The following is a 27,113-nucleotide window of genomic DNA, read 5'->3' on the forward strand; positions in this document are numbered from 1 at the left end:
GGGAGTTGAAGAAAAGCCAAGGGGCTCTGGAACTCCAGAGCTCTGCTTTTCTCCTCCATATGGGCCTGAGCTGCAATCCAGAGCCCAAAGATTTGTCCTGGGCTCAGAGGCTTGTGGCTGGCTCAGGTCCCGTCCTCTCCAGGCTGCCTACCTCAGGGTGCTGGCCAAGCACCACACTGCCCGCCAAACAGCCCAGGAAATATTGTCAAGGGAACACCAGCCTCCTGGTGAGGATGGCATGAATGAGGAGGCAGCGGGCACATGCTCTTCCCATTTGTCCTGAAGAATGGCAGAATGGCAGTAGTTTTCCACTCTGCAGGATATGACGTGATTCAGGGAGGATTTGGGCCGTGACATGCCCGTGCTGTGATCTTCCCTAGCTGGGAAGAATGCTACGTTGCGGAAGGTAGCGGCAAGCAGTGCCGCTGTGCCCAGGTCACCTCCAGAACATGTGTCTTGGAGACCTTTCCAATGCAGTCACTACATGCACGGCCCAAAGCAAAGGAGTTCATGGATAGCAGCTAGACGCTCTCTCACGGGGCCCATTCCAGCCCCTCCGCTAGTGCCCTGTGTCCCTTGCAGTCTCAGTCCCACCAAGTACAGGCTCACACCAAGTCAGAGAGACCATTTATTTGCGCAGGAAGAGGCCGTTGGAGTTTTTCCTGATGGTCCTGCGCAGCTGGCGGTCCTGCAGCTCTTGGCTGCGGAGATTGCCCAGCACCAGCATCCTGTGGGGATCAGGAGAAAGATATTGAAGCACTTGGGAGGCACACGGGATAGTTAGGTGTTTTCCGGGAGTCCAACGGTGCATCCCGGCCCCCCACGCCATCTTGGTGGAAGGCTGTGTGAGCCCGAGGGCAAGCTGCAAAGCCACTTGAGTGCCCTGAGGCTGGGCTCTATTTACCGGCGAGCCTCTTCCTCCTCCTTCATCCTCTGGCGGTTCAGCTCCACCTTGTCCTTCCAGCCATCCCGGAGAACTTTGTAGGAGGCCGAGAGCTGCACGTTCTGCTTGGCTCTCGGCGACAGGTCCCTGCAAGGGGAGTGACCAAATCTCTCTGCCGCTCTGCTGGGAGCCTTGTGGCTTCTTCCCTCCCCAGGCGCTGTCCTCTCACAGCAGAGGAAACCCGGGGCTTTGGCATGCCGTGTGCGGAGCGGAGGCGTTTTGGGAGCCAAGATCTGCCAGCCGTCCTCGTCCAGCATGGCCATTGGCTTGGAGCCCGCACCCCCTGCACACTCACGGTTTGTGTGGCTGGCCTGGGGCTGGGAAGCAGCGCTGGTCCAGGTGGAGCTGCTTCTTCAGCATGTGCATCTGTTTGGCAAGGGCGAGAAGAGCAGAAGGTTTGAGGAGCCCTGACACCCTCGCAGGGGAGGCGCCAGGTCCTCCCAGGCAGCATCTGCCTGGGCCCTGGCTGCCTGCGAGGCCCTGCCCCCCTGCGGGTGGGACATGGCCCTTTCTCCCAGGGCTGTCCAACGCATCCCGTACCTTTTTGTGCAGCCGGGCACGCCTGTCCGCCCTTGCCTGCAGCTCCTCCTGGGCTTCGCGCTGCGCCTTAGCCTTCTCTTCAAAGAGGGAGAGGCGGGCGGCTCTCGCAGGGCGCTGCGTTGGAGGGCGGGCTGTTTCCTGGGGGAGCACACGAAGGGACACCATTAGGTTTCTCCATCTGGGGAGGGACCTCTTGGCAGGGGGCCTGCTTGATTTGCGCTCTTCAGCTTCTCTCCTGCCCCAGCTCTTGAGCCTCCCTGGCAGCTGGGCCCCTGTCAGCGTGGTGGAAAGCTGCTCTTTTATGCCCTGAGTGAGCAGCATCCAGCAAAGCAGCCCCACATCTCCTAGCCCCTCCAAGACACCCAGGCCCCCGTCTTGTGAAGGGCAAAACCCCACAAGAGTCTCTGCAGGCATTTGGTGAGAAGCCGCCGGCAGAGCTGCCGTGCAAAAGCAGAGCCGTGCTTGCAGTCTCTGGGGAGGATTCCCAATGAGGCTGCTAAACGTCCTAGTGACCACATGCTGCAGGCCGGTGGCAGAGGCAGTCTCACCAAAGCGAGCTTGGCCACTGGTGGGAGAGATGCAAGCGTCACCTGGGGCCCCATCACGTACCTGCACTACAGCTCTGGGAGCAGCAACGGCAGGGCCAGTGCGAGGTGCAGTGGGTGGATGGGGCATGTGCTGCACCTTGGCCTCCTTCTCCCGGGAGGGCACAATGAGGCGGCCCGACCTGTCCGCGGAGGTCCTGAGAAGACACGGTGGGTTGCATAAGGAGGAGGGCAGGAGGCGTTTGCTCCCACAAGCCTCACCATGGGCTTCCCTGAAAGCTCCCGGGACTCGTTGCTGGGAAAGAAGCTCTGCCCTGAGCACTGTCATTCAGCTCCCGCAAAGCTCCCCCTGACGCTGGAGGAACAGGGAGGAGATGGGAGGCTCCTGGGCAAAGCGGTGCAAGCTGGTGGTCCAGCGAGTCAGTGGCCGTGGCTGAGAGCCCTGTGTCAGGAGGTGGTGGGAGGCCCTGGGACCAGCATGTCGCAAGGGGCCCTCTCTGTGGAACAGCTCCAAGGGTGGCCCTCAGCCCTCCCGCCCAGGCTCTCTCTCACCTGGCAGGAGGCAGCTTCTCTGCACTTTGCTCCCTGCCGCGTGTCCCCCAGCTTGGCAGCAAGGGGAGGCAAACCTGCCTGCCGTGCTGCAGGAGCTTGCCAGGACGCTGCTCTGTAAGCAAGAGACGCCGGAGCTCTTGAGTGCGCCTGCCGAGCAGCACCCTTGAACCTGGCTGGCGTCAGGCAGCGCGGCGGCAGAGGGCCCCAAAGTGGTGAGGAGGCAGCTTTGCTCTTACCCTTGGTGGACGCGATGCGCCCAAGCTCTTCCCCCTTTTTCTTGCCGCTGGGGAAGCCAGCGGGGGCAGCCCTGGCTTCTGGGCTGCCTTTGACCCTGACCTGAACCCTGAAAAGCAGAGAGAAGGCAGGTTGCAGGAGAAGACCCCCTCTGCCCCTGGCAGCTTGTGCACGCTACTGTTCCTGGCTGCCCACGGAGACCTCCTCGCTGGTCATGGCTTGGTGTCCCCGCCGCTTCCTTGGGGAGTTTTGGCAGCCTCCGTGCAAGGGCCCCACACCTGGCTTGGGTGGTGCTGATTTCTTGCCAGCTCCGTGCTGAGCACAGAGCCCCAGCAGTGCGTGCTCCCGAGCAGGAATGGGGAGGCCGTGCTCTGGGCGCACACTCACCTCGGGAAGACATAGAAGCGGCGCGACGGGATCACTGGGCACGTGGTGTCGGGAGTGGGGACCACCAGCTCCTTGAGCCACGGCGTCTGCAATGTGAACAGACAGGGTGGGAGAGGGGCAAGGCAGCTTGGTGCCTGCTGCCCAAGGCAGCAGCCCCTGCTCCTACTGCAAGGGGGGACTGCAGCTCCAGGCCTTTCTTGCCAGCCTTCTGCTGTGCTCCTTAGCCCCTGGTTGTGCTGTGCACAGGCTGCCCAGGAAGGATGGCAGAGCGCGCAATAGTTGTGCCAGGCGTGCTGCATGTAGAGAGAGGGCTCAGGGAGTTTGGGGCATCTCTCTTCCTGAGTGGAGAATGTGGCGGGGCCAAGCTCCGTGGCAGGTGCTGGATTAGCTCGCCAGCCTCTGGAGGGCGTGCTGAGAGAGGTAAGGTGGCCCCTTTCTTGACACGATCTGCACGGAAAGGGCGGTGTGCCTGGCAAGGTGAGCGGCTTACACTGCGCAGGGCCGCAATGAGGCTCGCCGTGGTCTCCAGCTGCTCGATGCAGCTGCCAAAAAACTGCATTTGCAGAACGCCTTCCTGGCGACCCAGCACCCCGACGTCCTTAAAAAGGAAGCAGATGTTCTCCATGTCCCGCAGGTGGGATGAGAACAGGACAACGCTCTCATCCACGCAATCTTCCACCACAGGGCGTGGCAGTGAGGTGGCCCGGGTCAAGTGCCCAAAGTTCAAGGGCTCGATCTTGATGTTCTCTGCAAGCAAGAGGAACGGTGTGAGTGCTGCAGCTGGCCAAGGTCCCGTCACGGGACCTTCAGGTAAAATGGGTGGCCGGAGGCAGATGTTAGGGCAGCTCCGGGAAGAGAGCCCGCCTCCCTGCCGACTTTGCAACCCCATCCCGCAGAGGAGCAACACCCACGCGCCACCCCCCATAGGTGTCAAGGGGAAGCGGAGGGTGGTCGCTGCCATCTCACCGGGGAGAGTCACTTTGGGGTGTTTGAGCCACTGTTGGCAGGCTGTGTTCATGGCCAGCTTGAAGACTGGTCTTCGGACCATGAGCACCTCTTCTGCCCCAAGGCGCAGTGGCTCTTGCACCACCGCAAAGATGCCCAGCCCCCTGATCAGCACACCCTGCAGAGGGAAAAGACAAGAAGGAGGAGGCGTAAGCCTACTGCACATGGCCCAAGTGAGGAGCGTCAGTGTGTGGGGCTGTGACTCTGCGCCCTCTCTCCTGTGGCTGCGGCCGCGGCTGCGGCTGCTGCTGAGGTACCATGGGGCAAGAGGGATCCCTTGGGAGAGCTGTGGAGAAGGGCCCCTCTCTAGTGATGTTGCCCTGTCCCTAGGCTTTCTCAACACCCCAGAGCGAGAGAACGTGTGAGGGCTTGCTGAGGGCACAGAAGCAGGGAAATGCCTCCATCTCCCTGCTTGTTCTCCTCCCTGTTCTCTCCTTTGGGCAAAGAGCAGGATCCCCAGGTCCCCAGCACTTTCCCCGAGGAGAGCTGCGCACGGCCTCTCCGCCAGCCTGCCGAGGAGCTGCTCTGCAGCCTGCGCCTGGTGGCAGGGTGCTGCTGTGGCGTGGCGGGGCAGGATTGCTCCCTGGGTGCCCAGACCCAGACCAACTGAGAGCGCTGGAAGGGGAGGGGAGCAGGACAGCAGCCCACCTTGTCCAGCATCATCTGCTGCAGGATGTAATGGGAGACGGCATCCCAAATGGTCACAATCTCTGCAGAGCGAGGGAAAGAGGCATCAATGAGGTCCTGGGCGAAGCCGCGCATGGCCAATCCGCAAGCTGCTCAGCCCAGGGGGACACAGGCAGGCGTACGCAAACCCTCCGAGGAGCCCCAGTGTCAGCTCTGCAGCGGACCCTAGCCCCCGTGTGAGGCTGCCAGGACTCCACTGAGCCCAGGCCTGGTGTGGAGCTGGAAGAGGGACAGGGGGAGGAGTAGGGACAAGGGCTGTGGGCGCCTGCCCACTGCGGAAGCAGCTCCCCAAGGCCTCACCCTCCATGGAGAGCTTGAGGAGAGTAGGATAGAGGAGCCTCAGCTCCGGCCTGAGGGTCTCAGTCCAGGAGCCCTGCATCTTGCTTGGCCCCTCGCTCTCGCCTCTCCTCTCCAGCAGGGCACACAGGTCGCTCTTGCGGCCTCTTGGCCCCACACTCCTCCGCACTGTGCTCGCGTCGCCTCCCGTTCACGCTCCTCGCCGCACAGAGGCCGCGCAGGGTCGCAGTGGGGAGCACCACGAGCAGTGACCAGCAACAGCCAGGTCTCGCAGAGAAGTGCCGTTGCTGCAGCACTGACGGCGACACCCCCTTGGACGCCTCCTTGTGATGCGTCAGGGCCCACTGTGAGTCCAGCGCGTGTCATGGGGCTCATGTGTCCCAACGGCACTGTGAGGCAGCGGCTTGGGCCAGGAAGGACAACGTGGGGCAGCTTTCCCCTTACCCAACAGATGGTCCTGTGTTCCCTACCCATGAGAAAGAAACGGTGCCTGTCTGTTAGAGCAGAGAGCGTCCCTGTGCTCGGCCATAGGTGCTCAACACGGAAGACATCCCTGCTCTCACTGTGTTGAGATCCTGTTGCAAGAACCATTCCTCCTTTGCCCAGCTAAAGAACCGGCTGTAGTTTTGCGTGGCTCGCAACTGATTTTGCAGCAGCTCTCGGGGCAGCTTCCCGATGCAACCCACTCGCCTTGACATCAGATGAGAGATTTGTGCCTCGAGAGACCTGGGGAAAGGAATGTCCCTGTTGCCTAGAGCCAGATGAAGGCCTTCATTGGAGGTTGTTTGCTGCTGAACCTGCGCTGCCAGCATCGTGGCGTAGCAGCGCGGTGAAAGGTCTTTAGGCCTTGTCTTCATTTCAGCCTTATGGGAAAGGCAGAGAAAGTCTCCTCCTGAAAGTGGCTGTGGTGCCCTGGCCCTGCCTGGAAGCAGGACCCGCAGCCTGAGGGAGAGACCTTCTCCTTGGCCATCAACCCCCGGGTGCCTTGGGTGGCCTTCTCCCCAAAGATCTGTGCCAGGAGCATTTAGCAGCGCACGCACCGCACAGGCTGCTGTAAGGTGGTTGTGGCTGGCCTGGAAGCCAGCTGTCCCCCAAGAAAACTCTCATGTCCCAGGACACGGCTATCCCCTCGCACACAGAGCATGCACAGCCTCTCAGCCCTGCATGCACGCGTCCACACGTGGACTGGACCGCTGCCAGAGACAGCCCAGGCAGCAGTCCCCTTCTGCCTGCCAAGTGGCAAGATGTGGTTAAGATGCTTGTCCTCATGCCATTTGGGAGCCTGTTAATCCTCTAGGGTTTTTAGGGTTTTTTCCTAACACTGAGAGCAATGGTCCATCTGCGAGTGAGTCTGTATCAGGCGTGGCGCTCCCTTGGAAAAGAAATACGGATTGGGGCAGGAATCGTTGTCTGTGTCATTATTTCTTATGTGCCGTGAAGGGTCTGCTTGCAGCCTGGGGGTTGTTCAAACCTCTTGCTCAATGGCAAGGCCCTAAGGAGCAGAGAGGACACCCTGTTCTTCCCCAGAAGGCCTGAGTGTCCACACGGAAGAGGCCTGAGGCTCACGGTGTGCCTTTATGCACCTTGTGCTCCCTCTGAGCCCCTTGCAGGACAAGGGAGTTGAAGAAAAGCCAAGGGGCTCTGGAACTCCAGAGCTCTGCTTTTCTCCTCCATATGGGCCTGAGCTGCAATCCAGAGCCCAAAGATTTGTCCTGGGCTCAGAGGCTTGTGGCTGGCTCAGGTCCCGTCCTCTCCAGGCTGCCTACCTCAGGGTGCTGGCCAAGCACCACACTGCCCGCCAAACAGCCCAGGAAATATTGTCAAGGGAACACCAGCCTCCTGGTGAGGATGGCATGAATGAGGAGGCAGCGGGCACATGCTCTTCCCATTTGTCCTGAAGAATGGCAGAATGGCAGTAGTTTTCCACTCTGCAGGATATGACGTGATTCAGGGAGGATTTGGGCCGTGACATGCCCGTGCTGTGATCTTCCCTAGCTGGGAAGAATGCTACGTTGCGGAAGGTAGCGGCAAGCAGTGCCGCTGTGCCCAGGTCACCTCCAGAACATGTGTCTTGGAGACCTTTCCAATGCAGTCACTACATGCACGGCCCAAAGCAAAGGAGTTCATGGATAGCAGCTAGACGCTCTCTCACGGGGCCCATTCCAGCCCCTCCGCTAGTGCCCTGTGTCCCTTGCAGTCTCAGTCCCACCAAGTACAGGCTCACACCAAGTCAGAGAGACCATTTATTTGCGCAGGAAGAGGCCGTTGGAGTTTTTCCTGATGGTCCTGCGCAGCTGGCGGTCCTGCAGCTCTTGGCTGCGGAGATTGCCCAGCACCAGCATCCTGTGGGGATCAGGAGAAAGATATTGAAGCACTTGGGAGGCACACGGGATAGTTAGGTGTTTTCCGGGAGTCCAACGGTGCATCCCGGCCCCCCACGCCATCTTGGTGGAAGGCTGTGTGAGCCCGAGGGCAAGCTGCAAAGCCACTTGAGTGCCCTGAGGCTGGGCTCTATTTACCGGCGAGCCTCTTCCTCCTCCTTCATCCTCTGGCGGTTCAGCTCCACCTTGTCCTTCCAGCCATCCCGGAGAACTTTGTAGGAGGCCGAGAGCTGCACGTTCTGCTTGGCTCTCGGCGACAGGTCCCTGCAAGGGGAGTGACCAAATCTCTCTGCCGCTCTGCTGGGAGCCTTGTGGCTTCTTCCCTCCCCAGGCGCTGTCCTCTCACAGCAGAGGAAACCCGGGGCTTTGGCATGCCGTGTGCGGAGCGGAGGCGTTTTGGGAGCCAAGATCTGCCAGCCGTCCTCGTCCAGCATGGCCATTGGCTTGGAGCCCGCACCCCCTGCACACTCACGGTTTGTGTGGCTGGCCTGGGGCTGGGAAGCAGCGCTGGTCCAGGTGGAGCTGCTTCTTCAGCATGTGCATCTGTTTGGCAAGGGCGAGAAGAGCAGAAGGTTTGAGGAGCCCTGACACCCTCGCAGGGGAGGCGCCAGGTCCTCCCAGGCAGCATCTGCCTGGGCCCTGGCTGCCTGCGAGGCCCTGCCCCCCTGCGGGTGGGACATGGCCCTTTCTCCCAGGGCTGTCCAACGCATCCCGTACCTTTTTGTGCAGCCGGGCACGCCTGTCCGCCCTTGCCTGCAGCTCCTCCTGGGCTTCGCGCTGCGCCTTAGCCTTCTCTTCAAAGAGGGAGAGGCGGGCGGCTCTCGCAGGGCGCTGCGTTGGAGGGCGGGCTGTTTCCTGGGGGAGCACACGAAGGGACACCATTAGGTTTCTCCATCTGGGGAGGGACCTCTTGGCAGGGGGCCTGCTTGATTTGCGCTCTTCAGCTTCTCTCCTGCCCCAGCTCTTGAGCCTCCCTGGCAGCTGGGCCCCTGTCAGCGTGGTGGAAAGCTGCTCTTTTATGCCCTGAGTGAGCAGCATCCAGCAAAGCAGCCCCACATCTCCTAGCCCCTCCAAGACACCCAGGCCCCCGTCTTGTGAAGGGCAAAACCCCACAAGAGTCTCTGCAGGCATTTGGTGAGAAGCCGCCGGCAGAGCTGCCGTGCAAAAGCAGAGCCGTGCTTGCAGTCTCTGGGGAGGATTCCCAATGAGGCTGCTAAACGTCCTAGTGACCACATGCTGCAGGCCGGTGGCAGAGGCAGTCTCACCAAAGCGAGCTTGGCCACTGGTGGGAGAGATGCAAGCGTCACCTGGGGCCCCATCACGTACCTGCACTACAGCTCTGGGAGCAGCAACGGCAGGGCCAGTGCGAGGTGCAGTGGGTGGATGGGGCATGTGCTGCACCTTGGCCTCCTTCTCCCGGGAGGGCACAATGAGGCGGCCCGACCTGTCCGCGGAGGTCCTGAGAAGACACGGTGGGTTGCATAAGGAGGAGGGCAGGAGGCGTTTGCTCCCACAAGCCTCACCATGGGCTTCCCTGAAAGCTCCCGGGACTCGTTGCTGGGAAAGAAGCTCTGCCCTGAGCACTGTCATTCAGCTCCCGCAAAGCTCCCCCTGACGCTGGAGGAACAGGGAGGAGATGGGAGGCTCCTGGGCAAAGCGGTGCAAGCTGGTGGTCCAGCGAGTCAGTGGCCGTGGCTGAGAGCCCTGTGTCAGGAGGTGGTGGGAGGCCCTGGGACCAGCATGTCGCAAGGGGCCCTCTCTGTGGAACAGCTCCAAGGGTGGCCCTCAGCCCTCCCGCCCAGGCTCTCTCTCACCTGGCAGGAGGCAGCTTCTCTGCACTTTGCTCCCTGCCGCGTGTCCCCCAGCTTGGCAGCAAGGGGAGGCAAACCTGCCTGCCGTGCTGCAGGAGCTTGCCAGGACGCTGCTCTGTAAGCAAGAGACGCCGGAGCTCTTGAGTGCGCCTGCCGAGCAGCACCCTTGAACCTGGCTGGCGTCAGGCAGCGCGGCGGCAGAGGGCCCCAAAGTGGTGAGGAGGCAGCTTTGCTCTTACCCTTGGTGGACGCGATGCGCCCAAGCTCTTCCCCCTTTTTCTTGCCGCTGGGGAAGCCAGCGGGGGCAGCCCTGGCTTCTGGGCTGCCTTTGACCCTGACCTGAACCCTGAAAAGCAGAGAGAAGGCAGGTTGCAGGAGAAGACCCCCTCTGCCCCTGGCAGCTTGTGCACGCTACTGTTCCTGGCTGCCCACGGAGACCTCCTCGCTGGTCATGGCTTGGTGTCCCCGCCGCTTCCTTGGGGAGTTTTGGCAGCCTCCGTGCAAGGGCCCCACACCTGGCTTGGGTGGTGCTGATTTCTTGCCAGCTCCGTGCTGAGCACAGAGCCCCAGCAGTGCGTGCTCCCGAGCAGGAATGGGGAGGCCGTGCTCTGGGCGCACACTCACCTCGGGAAGACATAGAAGCGGCGCGACGGGATCACTGGGCACGTGGTGTCGGGAGTGGGGACCACCAGCTCCTTGAGCCACGGCGTCTGCAATGTGAACAGACAGGGTGGGAGAGGGGCAAGGCAGCTTGGTGCCTGCTGCCCAAGGCAGCAGCCCCTGCTCCTACTGCAAGGGGGGACTGCAGCTCCAGGCCTTTCTTGCCAGCCTTCTGCTGTGCTCCTTAGCCCCTGGTTGTGCTGTGCACAGGCTGCCCAGGAAGGATGGCAGAGCGCGCAATAGTTGTGCCAGGCGTGCTGCATGTAGAGAGAGGGCTCAGGGAGTTTGGGGCATCTCTCTTCCTGAGTGGAGAATGTGGCGGGGCCAAGCTCCGTGGCAGGTGCTGGATTAGCTCGCCAGCCTCTGGAGGGCGTGCTGAGAGAGGTAAGGTGGCCCCTTTCTTGACACGATCTGCACGGAAAGGGCGGTGTGCCTGGCAAGGTGAGCGGCTTACACTGCGCAGGGCCGCAATGAGGCTCGCCGTGGTCTCCAGCTGCTCGATGCAGCTGCCAAAAAACTGCATTTGCAGAACGCCTTCCTGGCGACCCAGCACCCCGACGTCCTTAAAAAGGAAGCAGATGTTCTCCATGTCCCGCAGGTGGGATGAGAACAGGACAACGCTCTCATCCACGCAATCTTCCACCACAGGGCGTGGCAGTGAGGTGGCCCGGGTCAAGTGCCCAAAGTTCAAGGGCTCGATCTTGATGTTCTCTGCAAGCAAGAGGAACGGTGTGAGTGCTGCAGCTGGCCAAGGTCCCGTCACGGGACCTTCAGGTAAAATGGGTGGCCGGAGGCAGATGTTAGGGCAGCTCCGGGAAGAGAGCCCGCCTCCCTGCCGACTTTGCAACCCCATCCCGCAGAGGAGCAACACCCACGCGCCACCCCCCATAGGTGTCAAGGGGAAGCGGAGGGTGGTCGCTGCCATCTCACCGGGGAGAGTCACTTTGGGGTGTTTGAGCCACTGTTGGCAGGCTGTGTTCATGGCCAGCTTGAAGACTGGTCTTCGGACCATGAGCACCTCTTCTGCCCCAAGGCGCAGTGGCTCTTGCACCACCGCAAAGATGCCCAGCCCCCTGATCAGCACACCCTGCAGAGGGAAAAGACAAGAAGGAGGAGGCGTAAGCCTACTGCACATGGCCCAAGTGAGGAGCGTCAGTGTGTGGGGCTGTGACTCTGCGCCCTCTCTCCTGTGGCTGCGGCCGCGGCTGCGGCTGCTGCTGAGGTACCATGGGGCAAGAGGGATCCCTTGGGAGAGCTGTGGAGAAGGGCCCCTCTCTAGTGATGTTGCCCTGTCCCTAGGCTTTCTCAACACCCCAGAGCGAGAGAACGTGTGAGGGCTTGCTGAGGGCACAGAAGCAGGGAAATGCCTCCATCTCCCTGCTTGTTCTCCTCCCTGTTCTCTCCTTTGGGCAAAGAGCAGGATCCCCAGGTCCCCAGCACTTTCCCCGAGGAGAGCTGCGCACGGCCTCTCCGCCAGCCTGCCGAGGAGCTGCTCTGCAGCCTGCGCCTGGTGGCAGGGTGCTGCTGTGGCGTGGCGGGGCAGGATTGCTCCCTGGGTGCCCAGACCCAGACCAACTGAGAGCGCTGGAAGGGGAGGGGAGCAGGACAGCAGCCCACCTTGTCCAGCATCATCTGCTGCAGGATGTAATGGGAGACGGCATCCCAAATGGTCACAATCTCTGCAGAGCGAGGGAAAGAGGCATCAATGAGGTCCTGGGCGAAGCCGCGCATGGCCAATCCGCAAGCTGCTCAGCCCAGGGGGACACAGGCAGGCGTACGCAAACCCTCCGAGGAGCCCCAGTGTCAGCTCTGCAGCGGACCCTAGCCCCCGTGTGAGGCTGCCAGGACTCCACTGAGCCCAGGCCTGGTGTGGAGCTGGAAGAGGGACAGGGGGAGGAGTAGGGACAAGGGCTGTGGGCGCCTGCCCACTGCGGAAGCAGCTCCCCAAGGCCTCACCCTCCATGGAGAGCTTGAGGAGAGTAGGATAGAGGAGCCTCAGCTCCGGCCTGAGGGTCTCAGTCCAGGAGCCCTGCATCTTGCTTGGCCCCTCGCTCTCGCCTCTCCTCTCCAGCAGGGCACACAGGTCGCTCTTGCGGCCTCTTGGCCCCACACTCCTCCGCACTGTGCTCGCGTCGCCTCCCGTTCACGCTCCTCGCCGCACAGAGGCCGCGCAGGGTCGCAGTGGGGAGCACCACGAGCAGTGACCAGCAACAGCCAGGTCTCGCAGAGAAGTGCCGTTGCTGCAGCACTGACGGCGACACCCCCTTGGACGCCTCCTTGTGATGCGTCAGGGCCCACTGTGAGTCCAGCGCGTGTCATGGGGCTCATGTGTCCCAACGGCACTGTGAGGCAGCGGCTTGGGCCAGGAAGGACAACGTGGGGCAGCTTTCCCCTTACCCAACAGATGGTCCTGTGTTCCCTACCCATGAGAAAGAAACGGTGCCTGTCTGTTAGAGCAGAGAGCGTCCCTGTGCTCGGCCATAGGTGCTCAACACGGAAGACATCCCTGCTCTCACTGTGTTGAGATCCTGTTGCAAGAACCATTCCTCCTTTGCCCAGCTAAAGAACCGGCTGTAGTTTTGCGTGGCTCGCAACTGATTTTGCAGCAGCTCTCGGGGCAGCTTCCCGATGCAACCCACTCGCCTTGACATCAGATGAGAGATTTGTGCCTCGAGAGACCTGGGGAAAGGAATGTCCCTGTTGCCTAGAGCCAGATGAAGGCCTTCATTGGAGGTTGTTTGCTGCTGAACCTGCGCTGCCAGCATCGTGGCGTAGCAGCGCGGTGAAAGGTCTTTAGGCCTTGTCTTCATTTCAGCCTTATGGGAAAGGCAGAGAAAGTCTCCTCCTGAAAGTGGCTGTGGTGCCCTGGCCCTGCCTGGAAGCAGGACCCGCAGCCTGAGGGAGAGACCTTCTCCTTGGCCATCAACCCCCGGGTGCCTTGGGTGGCCTTCTCCCCAAAGATCTGTGCCAGGAGCATTTAGCAGCGCACGCACCGCACAGGCTGCTGTAAGGTGGTTGTGGCTGGCCTGGAAGCCAGCTGTCCCCCAAGAAAACTCTCATGTCCCAGGACACGGCTATCCCCTCGCACACAGAGCATGCACAGCCTCTCAGCCCTGCATGCACGCGTCCACACGTGGACTGGACCGCTGCCAGAGACAGCCCAGGCAGCAGTCCCCTTCTGCCTGCCAAGTGGCAAGATGTGGTTAAGATGCTTGTCCTCATGCCATTTGGGAGCCTGTTAATCCTCTAGGGTTTTTAGGGTTTTTTCCTAACACTGAGAGCAATGGTCCATCTGCGAGTGAGTCTGTATCAGGCGTGGCGCTCCCTTGGAAAAGAAATACGGATTGGGGCAGGAATCGTTGTCTGTGTCATTATTTCTTATGTGCCGTGAAGGGTCTGCTTGCAGCCTGGGGGTTGTTCAAACCTCTTGCTCAATGGCAAGGCCCTAAGGAGCAGAGAGGACACCCTGTTCTTCCCCAGAAGGCCTGAGTGTCCACACGGAAGAGGCCTGAGGCTCACGGTGTGCCTTTATGCACCTTGTGCTCCCTCTGAGCCCCTTGCAGGACAAGGGAGTTGAAGAAAAGCCAAGGGGCTCTGGAACTCCAGAGCTCTGCTTTTCTCCTCCATATGGGCCTGAGCTGCAATCCAGAGCCCAAAGATTTGTCCTGGGCTCAGAGGCTTGTGGCTGGCTCAGGTCCCGTCCTCTCCAGGCTGCCTACCTCAGGGTGCTGGCCAAGCACCACACTGCCCGCCAAACAGCCCAGGAAATATTGTCAAGGGAACACCAGCCTCCTGGTGAGGATGGCATGAATGAGGAGGCAGCGGGCACATGCTCTTCCCATTTGTCCTGAAGAATGGCAGAATGGCAGTAGTTTTCCACTCTGCAGGATATGACGTGATTCAGGGAGGATTTGGGCCGTGACATGCCCGTGCTGTGATCTTCCCTAGCTGGGAAGAATGCTACGTTGCGGAAGGTAGCGGCAAGCAGTGCCGCTGTGCCCAGGTCACCTCCAGAACATGTGTCTTGGAGACCTTTCCAATGCAGTCACTACATGCACGGCCCAAAGCAAAGGAGTTCATGGATAGCAGCTAGACGCTCTCTCACGGGGCCCATTCCAGCCCCTCCGCTAGTGCCCTGTGTCCCTTGCAGTCTCAGTCCCACCAAGTACAGGCTCACACCAAGTCAGAGAGACCATTTATTTGCGCAGGAAGAGGCCGTTGGAGTTTTTCCTGATGGTCCTGCGCAGCTGGCGGTCCTGCAGCTCTTGGCTGCGGAGATTGCCCAGCACCAGCATCCTGTGGGGATCAGGAGAAAGATATTGAAGCACTTGGGAGGCACACGGGATAGTTAGGTGTTTTCCGGGAGTCCAACGGTGCATCCCGGCCCCCCACGCCATCTTGGTGGAAGGCTGTGTGAGCCCGAGGGCAAGCTGCAAAGCCACTTGAGTGCCCTGAGGCTGGGCTCTATTTACCGGCGAGCCTCTTCCTCCTCCTTCATCCTCTGGCGGTTCAGCTCCACCTTGTCCTTCCAGCCATCCCGGAGAACTTTGTAGGAGGCCGAGAGCTGCACGTTCTGCTTGGCTCTCGGCGACAGGTCCCTGCAAGGGGAGTGACCAAATCTCTCTGCCGCTCTGCTGGGAGCCTTGTGGCTTCTTCCCTCCCCAGGCGCTGTCCTCTCACAGCAGAGGAAACCCGGGGCTTTGGCATGCCGTGTGCGGAGCGGAGGCGTTTTGGGAGCCAAGATCTGCCAGCCGTCCTCGTCCAGCATGGCCATTGGCTTGGAGCCCGCACCCCCTGCACACTCACGGTTTGTGTGGCTGGCCTGGGGCTGGGAAGCAGCGCTGGTCCAGGTGGAGCTGCTTCTTCAGCATGTGCATCTGTTTGGCAAGGGCGAGAAGAGCAGAAGGTTTGAGGAGCCCTGACACCCTCGCAGGGGAGGCGCCAGGTCCTCCCAGGCAGCATCTGCCTGGGCCCTGGCTGCCTGCGAGGCCCTGCCCCCCTGCGGGTGGGACATGGCCCTTTCTCCCAGGGCTGTCCAACGCATCCCGTACCTTTTTGTGCAGCCGGGCACGCCTGTCCGCCCTTGCCTGCAGCTCCTCCTGGGCTTCGCGCTGCGCCTTAGCCTTCTCTTCAAAGAGGGAGAGGCGGGCGGCTCTCGCAGGGCGCTGCGTTGGAGGGCGGGCTGTTTCCTGGGGGAGCACACGAAGGGACACCATTAGGTTTCTCCATCTGGGGAGGGACCTCTTGGCAGGGGGCCTGCTTGATTTGCGCTCTTCAGCTTCTCTCCTGCCCCAGCTCTTGAGCCTCCCTGGCAGCTGGGCCCCTGTCAGCGTGGTGGAAAGCTGCTCTTTTATGCCCTGAGTGAGCAGCATCCAGCAAAGCAGCCCCACATCTCCTAGCCCCTCCAAGACACCCAGGCCCCCGTCTTGTGAAGGGCAAAACCCCACAAGAGTCTCTGCAGGCATTTGGTGAGAAGCCGCCGGCAGAGCTGCCGTGCAAAAGCAGAGCCGTGCTTGCAGTCTCTGGGGAGGATTCCCAATGAGGCTGCTAAACGTCCTAGTGACCACATGCTGCAGGCCGGTGGCAGAGGCAGTCTCACCAAAGCGAGCTTGGCCACTGGTGGGAGAGATGCAAGCGTCACCTGGGGCCCCATCACGTACCTGCACTACAGCTCTGGGAGCAGCAACGGCAGGGCCAGTGCGAGGTGCAGTGGGTGGATGGGGCATGTGCTGCACCTTGGCCTCCTTCTCCCGGGAGGGCACAATGAGGCGGCCCGACCTGTCCGCGGAGGTCCTGAGAAGACACGGTGGGTTGCATAAGGAGGAGGGCAGGAGGCGTTTGCTCCCACAAGCCTCACCATGGGCTTCCCTGAAAGCTCCCGGGACTCGTTGCTGGGAAAGAAGCTCTGCCCTGAGCACTGTCATTCAGCTCCCGCAAAGCTCCCCCTGACGCTGGAGGAACAGGGAGGAGATGGGAGGCTCCTGGGCAAAGCGGTGCAAGCTGGTGGTCCAGCGAGTCAGTGGCCGTGGCTGAGAGCCCTGTGTCAGGAGGTGGTGGGAGGCCCTGGGACCAGCATGTCGCAAGGGGCCCTCTCTGTGGAACAGCTCCAAGGGTGGCCCTCAGCCCTCCCGCCCAGGCTCTCTCTCACCTGGCAGGAGGCAGCTTCTCTGCACTTTGCTCCCTGCCGCGTGTCCCCCAGCTTGGCAGCAAGGGGAGGCAAACCTGCCTGCCGTGCTGCAGGAGCTTGCCAGGACGCTGCTCTGTAAGCAAGAGACGCCGGAGCTCTTGAGTGCGCCTGCCGAGCAGCACCCTTGAACCTGGCTGGCGTCAGGCAGCGCGGCGGCAGAGGGCCCCAAAGTGGTGAGGAGGCAGCTTTGCTCTTACCCTTGGTGGACGCGATGCGCCCAAGCTCTTCCCCCTTTTTCTTGCCGCTGGGGAAGCCAGCGGGGGCAGCCCTGGCTTCTGGGCTGCCTTTGACCCTGACCTGAACCCTGAAAAGCAGAGAGAAGGCAGGTTGCAGGAGAAGACCCCCTCTGCCCCTGGCAGCTTGTGCACGCTACTGTTCCTGGCTGCCCACGGAGACCTCCTCGCTGGTCATGGCTTGGTGTCCCCGCCGCTTCCTTGGGGAGTTTTGGCAGCCTCCGTGCAAGGGCCCCACACCTGGCTTGGGTGGTGCTGATTTCTTGCCAGCTCCGTGCTGAGCACAGAGCCCCAGCAGTGCGTGCTCCCGAGCAGGAATGGGGAGGCCGTGCTCTGGGCGCACACTCACCTCGGGAAGACATAGAAGCGGCGCGACGGGATCACTGGGCACGTGGTGTCGGGAGTGGGGACCACCAGCTCCTTGAGCCACGGCGTCTGCAATGTGAACAGACAGGGTGGGAGAGGGGCAAGGCAGCTTGGTGCCTGCTGCCCAAGGCAGCAGCCCCTGCTCCTACTGCAAGGGGGGACTGCAGCTCCAGGCCTTTCTTGCCAGCCTTCTGCTGTGCTCCTTAGCCCCTGGTTGTGCTGTGCACAGGCTGCCCAGGAAGGATGGCAGAGCGCGCAATAGTTGTGCCAGGCGTGCTGCATGTAGAGAGAGGGCTCAGGGAGTTTGGGGCATCTCTCTTCCTGAGTGGAGAATGTGGCGGGGCCAAGCTCCGTGGCAGGTGCTGGATTAGCTCGCCAGCCTCTGGAGGGCGTGCTGAGAGAGGTAAGGTGGCCCCTTTCTTGACACGATCTGCACGGAAAGGGCGGTGTGCCTGGCAAGGTGAGCGGCTTACACTGCGCAGGGCCGCAATGAGGCTCGCCGTGGTCTCCAGCTGCTCGATGCAGCTGCCAAAAAACTGCATTTGCAGAACGCCTTCCTGGCGACCCAGCACCCCGACGTCCTTAAAAAGGAAGCAGATGTTCTCCATGTCCCGCAGGTGGGATGAGAACAGGACAACGCTCTCATCCACGCAATCTTCCACCACAGGGCGTGGCAGTGAGGTGGCCCGGGTCAAGTGCCCAAAGTTCAAGGGCTCGATCTTGATGTTCTCTGCAAGCAAGAGGAACGGTGTGAGTGCTGCAGCTGGCCAAGGTCCCGTCACGGGACCTTCAGGTAAAATGGGTGGCCGGAGGCAGATGTTAGGGCAGCTCCGGGAAGAGAGCCCGCCTCCCTGCCGACTTTGCAACCCCATCCCGCAGAGGAGCAACACCCACGCGCCACCCCCCATAGGTGTCAAGGGGAAGCGGAGGGTGGTCGCTGCCATCTCACCGGGGAGAGTCACTTTGGGGTGTTTGAGCCACTGTTGGCAGGCTGTGTTCATGGCCAGCTTGAAGACTGGTCTTCGGACCATGAGCACCTCTTCTGCCCCAAGGCGCAGTGGCTCTTGCACCACCGCAAAGATGCCCAGCCCCCTGATCAGCACACCCTGCAGAGGGAAAAGACAAGAAGGAGGAGGCGTAAGCCTACTGCACATGGCCCAAGTGAGGAGCGTCAGTGTGTGGGGCTGTGACTCTGCGCCCTCTCTCCTGTGGCTGCGGCCGCGGCTGCGGCTGCTGCTGAGGTACCATGGGGCAAGAGGGATCCCTTGGGAGAGCTGTGGAGAAGGGCCCCTCTCTAGTGATGTTGCCCTGTCCCTAGGCTTTCTCAACACCCCAGAGCGAGAGAACGTGTGAGGGCTTGCTGAGGGCACAGAAGCAGGGAAATGCCTCCATCTCCCTGCTTGTTCTCCTCCCTGTTCTCTCCTTTGGGCAAAGAGCAGGATCCCCAGGTCCCCAGCACTTTCCCCGAGGAGAGCTGCGCACGGCCTCTCCGCCAGCCTGCCGAGGAGCTGCTCTGCAGCCTGCGCCTGGTGGCAGGGTGCTGCTGTGGCGTGGCGGGGCAGGATTGCTCCCTGGGTGCCCAGACCCAGACCAACTGAGAGCGCTGGAAGGGGAGGGGAGCAGGACAGCAGCCCACCTTGTCCAGCATCATCTGCTGCAGGATGTAATGGGAGACGGCATCCCAAATGGTCACAATCTCTGCAGAGCGAGGGAAAGAGGCATCAATGAGGTCCTGGGCGAAGCCGCGCATGGCCAATCCGCAAGCTGCTCAGCCCAGGGGGACACAGGCAGGCGTACGCAAACCCTCCGAGGAGCCCCAGTGTCAGCTCTGCAGCGGACCCTAGCCCCCGTGTGAGGCTGCCAGGACTCCACTGAGCCCAGGCCTGGTGTGGAGCTGGAAGAGGGACAGGGGGAGGAGTAGGGACAAGGGCTGTGGGCGCCTGCCCACTGCGGAAGCAGCTCCCCAAGGCCTCACCCTCCATGGAGAGCTTGAGGAGAGTAGGATAGAGGAGCCTCAGCTCCAGCCTGAGGGTCTCAGTCCAGGAGCCCTGCATCTTGCTTGGCCCCTCGCTCTCGCCTCTCCTCTCCAGCAGGGCACACAGGTCGCTCTTGCGGCCTCTTGGCCCCACACTCCTCCGCACTGTGCTCGCGTCGCCTCCCGTTCACGCTCCTCGCCGCACAGAGGCCGCGCAGGGTCGCAGTGGGGAGCACCACGAGCAGTGACCAGCAACAGCCAGGTCTCGCAGAGAAGTGCCGTTGCTGCAGCACTGACGGCGACACCCCCTTGGACGCCTCCTTGTGATGCATCAGGGCCCACTGTGAGTCCAGCGCGTGTCATGGGGCTCATGTGTCCCAACGGCACTGTGAGGCAGCGGCTTGGGCCAGGAAGGACAACGTGGGGCAGCTTTCCCCTTACCCAACAGATGGTCCTGTGTTCCCTACCCATGAGAAAGAAACGGTGCCTGTCTGTTAGAGCAGAGAGCGTCCCTGTGCTCGGCCATAGGTGCTCAACACGGAAGACATCCCTGCTCTCACTGTGTTGAGATCCTGTTGCAAGAACCATTCCTCCTTTGCCCAGCTAAAGAACCGGCTGTAGTTTTGCGTGGCTCACAACTGATTTTGCAGCAGCTCTCGGGGCAGCTTCCCGATGCAACCCACTCGCCTTGACATCAGATGAGAGATTTGTGCCTCGAGAGACCTGGGGAAAGGAATGTCCCTGTTGCCTAGAGCCAGATGAAGGCCTTCATTGGAGGTTGTTTGCTGCTGAACCTGCGCTGCCAGCATCGTGGCGTAGCAGCGCGGTGAAAGGTCTTTAGGCCTTGTCTTCATTTCAGCCTTATGGGAAAGGCAGAGAAAGTCTCCTCCTGAAAGTGGCTGTGGTGCCCTGGCCCTGCCTGGAAGCAGGACCCGCAGCCTGAGGGAGAGACCTTCTCCTTGGCCATCAACCCCCGGGTGCCTTGGGTGGCCTTCTCCCCAAAGATCTGTGCCAGGAGCATTTAGCAGCGCACGCACCGCACAGGCTGCTGTAAGGTGGTTGTGGCTGGCCTGGAAGCCAGCTGTCCCCCAAGAAAACTCTCATGTCCCAGGACACGGCTATCCCCTCGCACACAGAGCATGCACAGCCTCTCAGCCCTGCATGCACGCGTCCACACGTGGACTGGACCGCTGCCAGAGACAGCCCAGGCAGCAGTCCCCTTCTGCCTGCCAAGTGGCAAGATGTGGTTAAGATGCTTGTCCTCATGCCATTTGGGAGCCTGTTAATCCTCTAGGGTTTTTAGGGTTTTTTCCTAACACTGAGAGCAATGGTCCATCTGCGAGTGAGTCTGTATCAGGCGTGGCGCTCCCTTGGAAAAGAAATACGGATTGGGGCAGGAATCGTTGTCTGTGTCATTATTTCTTATGTGCCGTGAAGGGTCTGCTTGCAGCCTGGGGGTTGTTCAAACCTCTTGCTCAATGGCAAGGCCCTAAGGAGCAGAGAGGACACCCTGTTCTTCCCCAGAAGGCCTGAGTGTCCACACGGAAGAGGCCTGAGGCTCACGGTGTGCCTTTATGCACCTTGTGCTCCCTCTGAGCCCCTTGCAGGACAAGGGAGTTGAAGAAAAGCCAAGGGGCTCTGGAACTCCAGAGCTCTGCTTTTCTCCTCCATATGGGCCTGAGCTGCAATCCAGAGCCCAAAGATTTGTCCTGGGCTCAGAGGCTTGTGGCTGGCTCAGGTCCCGTCCTCTCCAGGCTGCCTACCTCAGGGTGCTGGCCAAGCACCACACTGCCCGCCAAACAGCCCAGGAAATATTGTCAAGGGAACACCAGCCTCCTGGTGAGGATGGCATGAATGAGGAGGCAGCGGGCACATGCTCTTCCCATTTGTCCTGAAGAATGGCAGAATGGCAGTAGTTTTCCACTCTGCAGGATATGACGTGATTCAGGGAGGATTTGGGCCGTGACATGCCCGTGCTGTGATCTTCCCTAGCTGGGAAGAATGCTACGTTGCGGAAGGTAGCGGCAAGCAGTGCCGCTGTGCCCAGGTCACCTCCAGAACATGTGTCTTGGAGACCTTTCCAATGCAGTCACTACATGCACGGCCCAAAGCAAAGGAGTTCATGGATAGCAGCTAGACGCTCTCTCACGGGGCCCATTCCAGCCCCTCCGCTAGTGCCCTGTGTCCCTTGCAGTCTCAGTCCCACCAAGTACAGGCTCACACCAAGTCAGAGAGACCATTTATTTGCGCAGGAAGAGGCCGTTGGAGTTTTTCCTGATGGTCCTGCGCAGCTGGCGGTCCTGCAGCTCTTGGCTGCGGAGATTGCCCAGCACCAGCATCCTGTGGGGATCAGGAGAAAGATATTGAAGCACTTGGGAGGCACACGGGATAGTTAGGTGTTTTCCGGGAGTCCAACGGTGCATCCCGGCCCCCCACGCCATCTTGGTGGAAGGCTGTGTGAGCCCGAGGGCAAGCTGCAAAGCCACTTGAGTGCCCTGAGGCTGGGCTCTATTTACCGGCGAGCCTCTTCCTCCTCCTTCATCCTCTGGCGGTTCAGCTCCACCTTGTCCTTCCAGCCATCCCGGAGAACTTTGTAGGAGGCCGAGAGCTGCACGTTCTGCTTGGCTCTCGGCGACAGGTCCCTGCAAGGGGAGTGACCAAATCTCTCTGCCGCTCTGCTGGGAGCCTTGTGGCTTCTTCCCTCCCCAGGCGCTGTCCTCTCACAGCAGAGGAAACCCGGGGCTTTGGCATGCCGTGTGCGGAGCGGAGGCGTTTTGGGAGCCAAGATCTGCCAGCCGTCCTCGTCCAGCATGGCCATTGGCTTGGAGCCCGCACCCCCTGCACACTCACGGTTTGTGTGGCTGGCCTGGGGCTGGGAAGCAGCGCTGGTCCAGGTGGAGCTGCTTCTTCAGCATGTGCATCTGTTTGGCAAGGGCGAGAAGAGCAGAAGGTTTGAGGAGCCCTGACACCCTCGCAGGGGAGGCGCCAGGTCCTCCCAGGCAGCATCTGCCTGGGCCCTGGCTGCCTGCGAGGCCCTGCCCCCCTGCGGGTGGGACATGGCCCTTTCTCCCAGGGCTGTCCAACGCATCCCGTACCTTTTTGTGCAGCCGGGCACGCCTGTCCGCCCTTGCCTGCAGCTCCTCCTGGGCTTCGCGCTGCGCCTTAGCCTTCTCTTCAAAGAGGGAGAGGCGGGCGGCTCTCGCAGGGCGCTGCGTTGGAGGGCGGGCTGTTTCCTGGGGGAGCACACGAAGGGACACCATTAGGTTTCTCCATCTGGGGAGGGACCTCTTGGCAGGGGGCCTGCTTGATTTGCGCTCTTCAGCTTCTCTCCTGCCCCAGCTCTTGAGCCTCCCTGGCAGCTGGGCCCCTGTCAGCGTGGTGGAAAGCTGCTCTTTTATGCCCTGAGTGAGCAGCATCCAGCAAAGCAGCCCCACATCTCCTAGCCCCTCCAAGACACCCAGGCCCCCGTCTTGTGAAGGGCAAAACCCCACAAGAGTCTCTGCAGGCATTTGGTGAGAAGCCGCCGGCAGAGCTGCCGTGCAAAAGCAGAGCCGTGCTTGCAGTCTCTGGGGAGGATTCCCAATGAGGCTGCTAAACGTCCTAGTGACCACATGCTGCAGGCCGGTGGCAGAGGCAGTCTCACCAAAGCGAGCTTGGCCACTGGTGGGAGAGATGCAAGCGTCACCTGGGGCCCCATCACGTACCTGCACTACAGCTCTGGGAGCAGCAACGGCAGGGCCAGTGCGAGGTGCAGTGGGTGGATGGGGCATGTGCTGCACCTTGGCCTCCTTCTCCCGGGAGGGCACAATGAGGCGGCCCGACCTGTCCGCGGAGGTCCTGAGAAGACACGGTGGGTTGCATAAGGAGGAGGGCAGGAGGCGTTTGCTCCCACAAGCCTCACCATGGGCTTCCCTGAAAGCTCCCGGGACTCGTTGCTGGGAAAGAAGCTCTGCCCTGAGCACTGTCATTCAGCTCCCGCAAAGCTCCCCCTGACGCTGGAGGAACAGGGAGGAGATGGGAGGCTCCTGGGCAAAGCGGTGCAAGCTGGTGGTCCAGCGAGTCAGTGGCCGTGGCTGAGAGCCCTGTGTCAGGAGGTGGTGGGAGGCCCTGGGACCAGCATGTCGCAAGGGGCCCTCTCTGTGGAACAGCTCCAAGGGTGGCCCTCAGCCCTCCCGCCCAGGCTCTCTCTCACCTGGCAGGAGGCAGCTTCTCTGCACTTTGCTCCCTGCCGCGTGTCCCCCAGCTTGGCAGCAAGGGGAGGCAAACCTGCCTGCCGTGCTGCAGGAGCTTGCCAGGACGCTGCTCTGTAAGCAAGAGACGCCGGAGCTCTTGAGTGCGCCTGCCGAGCAGCACCCTTGAACCTGGCTGGCGTCAGGCAGCGCGGCGGCAGAGGGCCCCAAAGTGGTGAGGAGGCAGCTTTGCTCTTACCCTTGGTGGACGCGATGCGCCCAAGCTCTTCCCCCTTTTTCTTGCCGCTGGGGAAGCCAGCGGGGGCAGCCCTGGCTTCTGGGCTGCCTTTGACCCTGACCTGAACCCTGAAAAGCAGAGAGAAGGCAGGTTGCAGGAGAAGACCCCCTCTGCCCCTGGCAGCTTGTGCACGCTACTGTTCCTGGCTGCCCACGGAGACCTCCTCGCTGGTCATGGCTTGGTGTCCCCGCCGCTTCCTTGGGGAGTTTTGGCAGCCTCCGTGCAAGGGCCCCACACCTGGCTTGGGTGGTGCTGATTTCTTGCCAGCTCCGTGCTGAGCACAGAGCCCCAGCAGTGCGTGCTCCCGAGCAGGAATGGGGAGGCCGTGCTCTGGGCGCACACTCACCTCGGGAAGACATAGAAGCGGCGCGACGGGATCACTGGGCACGTGGTGTCGGGAGTGGGGACCACCAGCTCCTTGAGCCACGGCGTCTGCAATGTGAACAGACAGGGTGGGAGAGGGGCAAGGCAGCTTGGTGCCTGCTGCCCAAGGCAGCAGCCCCTGCTCCTACTGCAAGGGGGGACTGCAGCTCCAGGCCTTTCTTGCCAGCCTTCTGCTGTGCTCCTTAGCCCCTGGTTGTGCTGTGCACAGGCTGCCCAGGAAGGATGGCAGAGCGCGCAATAGTTGTGCCAGGCGTGCTGCATGTAGAGAGAGGGCTCAGGGAGTTTGGGGCATCTCTCTTCCTGAGTGGAGAATGTGGCGGGGCCAAGCTCCGTGGCAGGTGCTGGATTAGCTCGCCAGCCTCTGGAGGGCGTGCTGAGAGAGGTAAGGTGGCCCCTTTCTTGACACGATCTGCACGGAAAGGGCGGTGTGCCTGGCAAGGTGAGCGGCTTACACTGCGCAGGGCCGCAATGAGGCTCGCCGTGGTCTCCAGCTGCTCGATGCAGCTGCCAAAAAACTGCATTTGCAGAACGCCTTCCTGGCGACCCAGCACCCCGACGTCCTTAAAAAGGAAGCAGATGTTCTCCATGTCCCGCAGGTGGGATGAGAACAGGACAACGCTCTCATCCACGCAATCTTCCACCACAGGGCGTGGCAGTGAGGTGGCCCGGGTCAAGTGCCCAAAGTTCAAGGGCTCGATCTTGATGTTCTCTGCAAGCAAGAGGAACGGTGTGAGTGCTGCAGCTGGCCAAGGTCCCGTCACGGGACCTTCAGGTAAAATGGGTGGCCGGAGGCAGATGTTAGGGCAGCTCCGGGAAGAGAGCCCGCCTCCCTGCCGACTTTGCAACCCCATCCCGCAGAGGAGCAACACCCACGCGCCACCCCCCATAGGTGTCAAGGGGAAGCGGAGGGTGGTCGCTGCCATCTCACCGGGGAGAGTCACTTTGGGGTGTTTGAGCCACTGTTGGCAGGCTGTGTTCATGGCCAGCTTGAAGACTGGTCTTCGGACCATGAGCACCTCTTCTGCCCCAAGGCGCAGTGGCTCTTGCACCACCGCAAAGATGCCCAGCCCCCTGATCAGCACACCCTGCAGAGGGAAAAGACAAGAAGGAGGAGGCGTAAGCCTACTGCACATGGCCCAAGTGAGGAGCGTCAGTGTGTGGGGCTGTGACTCTGCGCCCTCTCTCCTGTGGCTGCGGCCGCGGCTGCGGCTGCTGCTGAGGTACCATGGGGCAAGAGGGATCCCTTGGGAGAGCTGTGGAGAAGGGCCCCTCTCTAGTGATGTTGCCCTGTCCCTAGGCTTTCTCAACACCCCAGAGCGAGAGAACGTGTGAGGGCTTGCTGAGGGCACAGAAGCAGGGAAATGCCTCCATCTCCCTGCTTGTTCTCCTCCCTGTTCTCTCCTTTGGGCAAAGAGCAGGATCCCCAGGTCCCCAGCACTTTCCCCGAGGAGAGCTGCGCACGGCCTCTCCGCCAGCCTGCCGAGGAGCTGCTCTGCAGCCTGCGCCTGGTGGCAGGGTGCTGCTGTGGCGTGGCGGGGCAGGATTGCTCCCTGGGTGCCCAGACCCAGACCAACTGAGAGCGCTGGAAGGGGAGGGGAGCAGGACAGCAGCCCACCTTGTCCAGCATCATCTGCTGCAGGATGTAATGGGAGACGGCATCCCAAATGGTCACAATCTCTGCAGAGCGAGGGAAAGAGGCATCAATGAGGTCCTGGGCGAAGCCGCGCATGGCCAATCCGCAAGCTGCTCAGCCCAGGGGGACACAGGCAGGCGTACGCAAACCCTCCGAGGAGCCCCAGTGTCAGCTCTGCAGCGGACCCTAGCCCCCGTGTGAGGCTGCCAGGACTCCACTGAGCCCAGGCCTGGTGTGGAGCTGGAAGAGGGACAGGGGGAGGAGTAGGGACAAGGGCTGTGGGCGCCTGCCCACTGCGGAAGCAGCTCCCCAAGGCCTCACCCTCCATGGAGAGCTTGAGGAGAGTAGGATAGAGGAGCCTCAGCTCCGGCCTGAGGGTCTCAGTCCAGGAGCCCTGCATCTTGCTTGGCCCCTCGCTCTCGCCTCTCCTCTCCAGCAGGGCACACAGGTCGCTCTTGCGGCCTCTTGGCCCCACACTCCTCCGCACTGTGCTCGCGTCGCCTCCCGTTCACGCTCCTCGCCGCACAGAGGCCGCGCAGGGTCGCAGTGGGGAGCACCACGAGCAGTGACCAGCAACAGCCAGGTCTCGCAGAGAAGTGCCGTTGCTGCAGCACTGACGGCGACACCCCCTTGGACGCCTCCTTGTGATGCGTCAGGGCCCACTGTGAGTCCAGCGCGTGTCATGGGGCTCATGTGTCCCAACGGCACTGTGAGGCAGCGGCTTGGGCCAGGAAGGACAACGTGGGGCAGCTTTCCCCTTACCCAACAGATGGTCCTGTGTTCCCTACCCATGAGAAAGAAACGGTGCCTGTCTGTTAGAGCAGAGAGCGTCCCTGTGCTCGGCCATAGGTGCTCAACACGGAAGACATCCCTGCTCTCACTGTGTTGAGATCCTGTTGCAAGAACCATTCCTCCTTTGCCCAGCTAAAGAACCGGCTGTAGTTTTGCGTGGCTCACAACTGATTTTGCAGCAGCTCTCGGGGCAGCTTCCCGATGCAACCCACTCGCCTTGACATCAGATGAGAGATTTGTGCCTCGAGAGACCTGGGGAAAGGAATGTCCCTGTTGCCTAGAGCCAGATGAAGGCCTTCATTGGAGGTTGTTTGCTGCTGAACCTGCGCTGCCAGCATCGTGGCGTAGCAGCGCGGTGAAAGGTCTTTAGGCCTTGTCTTCATTTCAGCCTTATGGGAAAGGCAGAGAAAGTCTCCTCCTGAAAGTGGCTGTGGTGCCCTGGCCCTGCCTGGAAGCAGGACCCGCAGCCTGAGGGAGAGACCTTCTCCTTGGCCATCAACCCCCGGGTGCCTTGGGTGGCCTTCTCCCCAAAGATCTGTGCCAGGAGCATTTAGCAGCGCACGCACCGCACAGGCTGCTGTAAGGTGGTTGTGGCTGGCCTGGAAGCCAGCTGTCCCCCAAGAAAACTCTCATGTCCCAGGACACGGCTATCCCCTCGCACACAGAGCATGCACAGCCTCTCAGCCCTGCATGCACGCGTCCACACGTGGACTGGACCGCTGCCAGAGACAGCCCAGGCAGCAGTCCCCTTCTGCCTGCCAAGTGGCAAGATGTGGTTAAGATGCTTGTCCTCATGCCATTTGGGAGCCTGTTAATCCTCTAGGGTTTTTAGGGTTTTTTCCTAACACTGAGAGCAATGGTCCATCTGCGAGTGAGTCTGTATCAGGCGTGGCGCTCCCTTGGAAAAGAAATACGGATTGGGGCAGGAATCGTTGTCTGTGTCATTATTTCTTATGTGCCGTGAAGGGTCTGCTTGCAGCCTGGGGGTTGTTCAAACCTCTTGCTCAATGGCAAGGCCCTAAGGAGCAGAGAGG

The 27,113-nt window shown here is 61.3% G+C and overlaps 2 protein-coding genes across 2 annotated transcripts; both read right to left on the reverse strand.

Moving 5' to 3' along the window:
* Positions 1-628: 628 nt before the first annotated feature.
* LOC148595324 (uncharacterized) lies at positions 629-5,272 on the reverse strand. Its single transcript, XM_088521343.1, has 10 exons — positions 5,194-5,272; positions 4,855-4,916; positions 4,168-4,324; positions 3,692-3,948; positions 3,202-3,287; positions 2,581-2,923; positions 1,484-1,621; positions 1,239-1,309; positions 905-1,030; positions 629-728 (listed from the first exon to the last, which is right to left on the reverse strand). Exons 1-10 carry the CDS (start codon positions 5,270-5,272, stop codon positions 629-631), a joined length of 1,419 nt encoding a protein of 472 aa, XP_088377469.1.
* Positions 5,273-7,433: 2,161 nt separating this feature from the next.
* Positions 7,434-12,077, reverse strand: LOC148595325 (uncharacterized). Its single transcript, XM_088521344.1, has 10 exons — positions 11,999-12,077; positions 11,660-11,721; positions 10,973-11,129; positions 10,497-10,753; positions 10,007-10,092; positions 9,386-9,728; positions 8,289-8,426; positions 8,044-8,114; positions 7,710-7,835; positions 7,434-7,533 (listed from the first exon to the last, which is right to left on the reverse strand). The coding sequence occupies exons 1-10, from the start codon at positions 12,075-12,077 to the stop codon at positions 7,434-7,436; spliced, it is 1,419 nt and encodes a 472-aa protein (XP_088377470.1).
* Between the last annotated feature and the right edge of the window lie 15,036 nt (positions 12,078-27,113).

Source organism: Tinamus guttatus, unplaced genomic scaffold, assembly GCF_059628265.1.
Source record: "Tinamus guttatus ecotype Peru unplaced genomic scaffold, ASM5962826v1 Tinamus_guttatus_pri_ptg000117l, whole genome shotgun sequence".
NCBI classification, from domain to species: Eukaryota; Metazoa; Chordata; class Aves; order Tinamiformes; family Tinamidae; genus Tinamus; species Tinamus guttatus.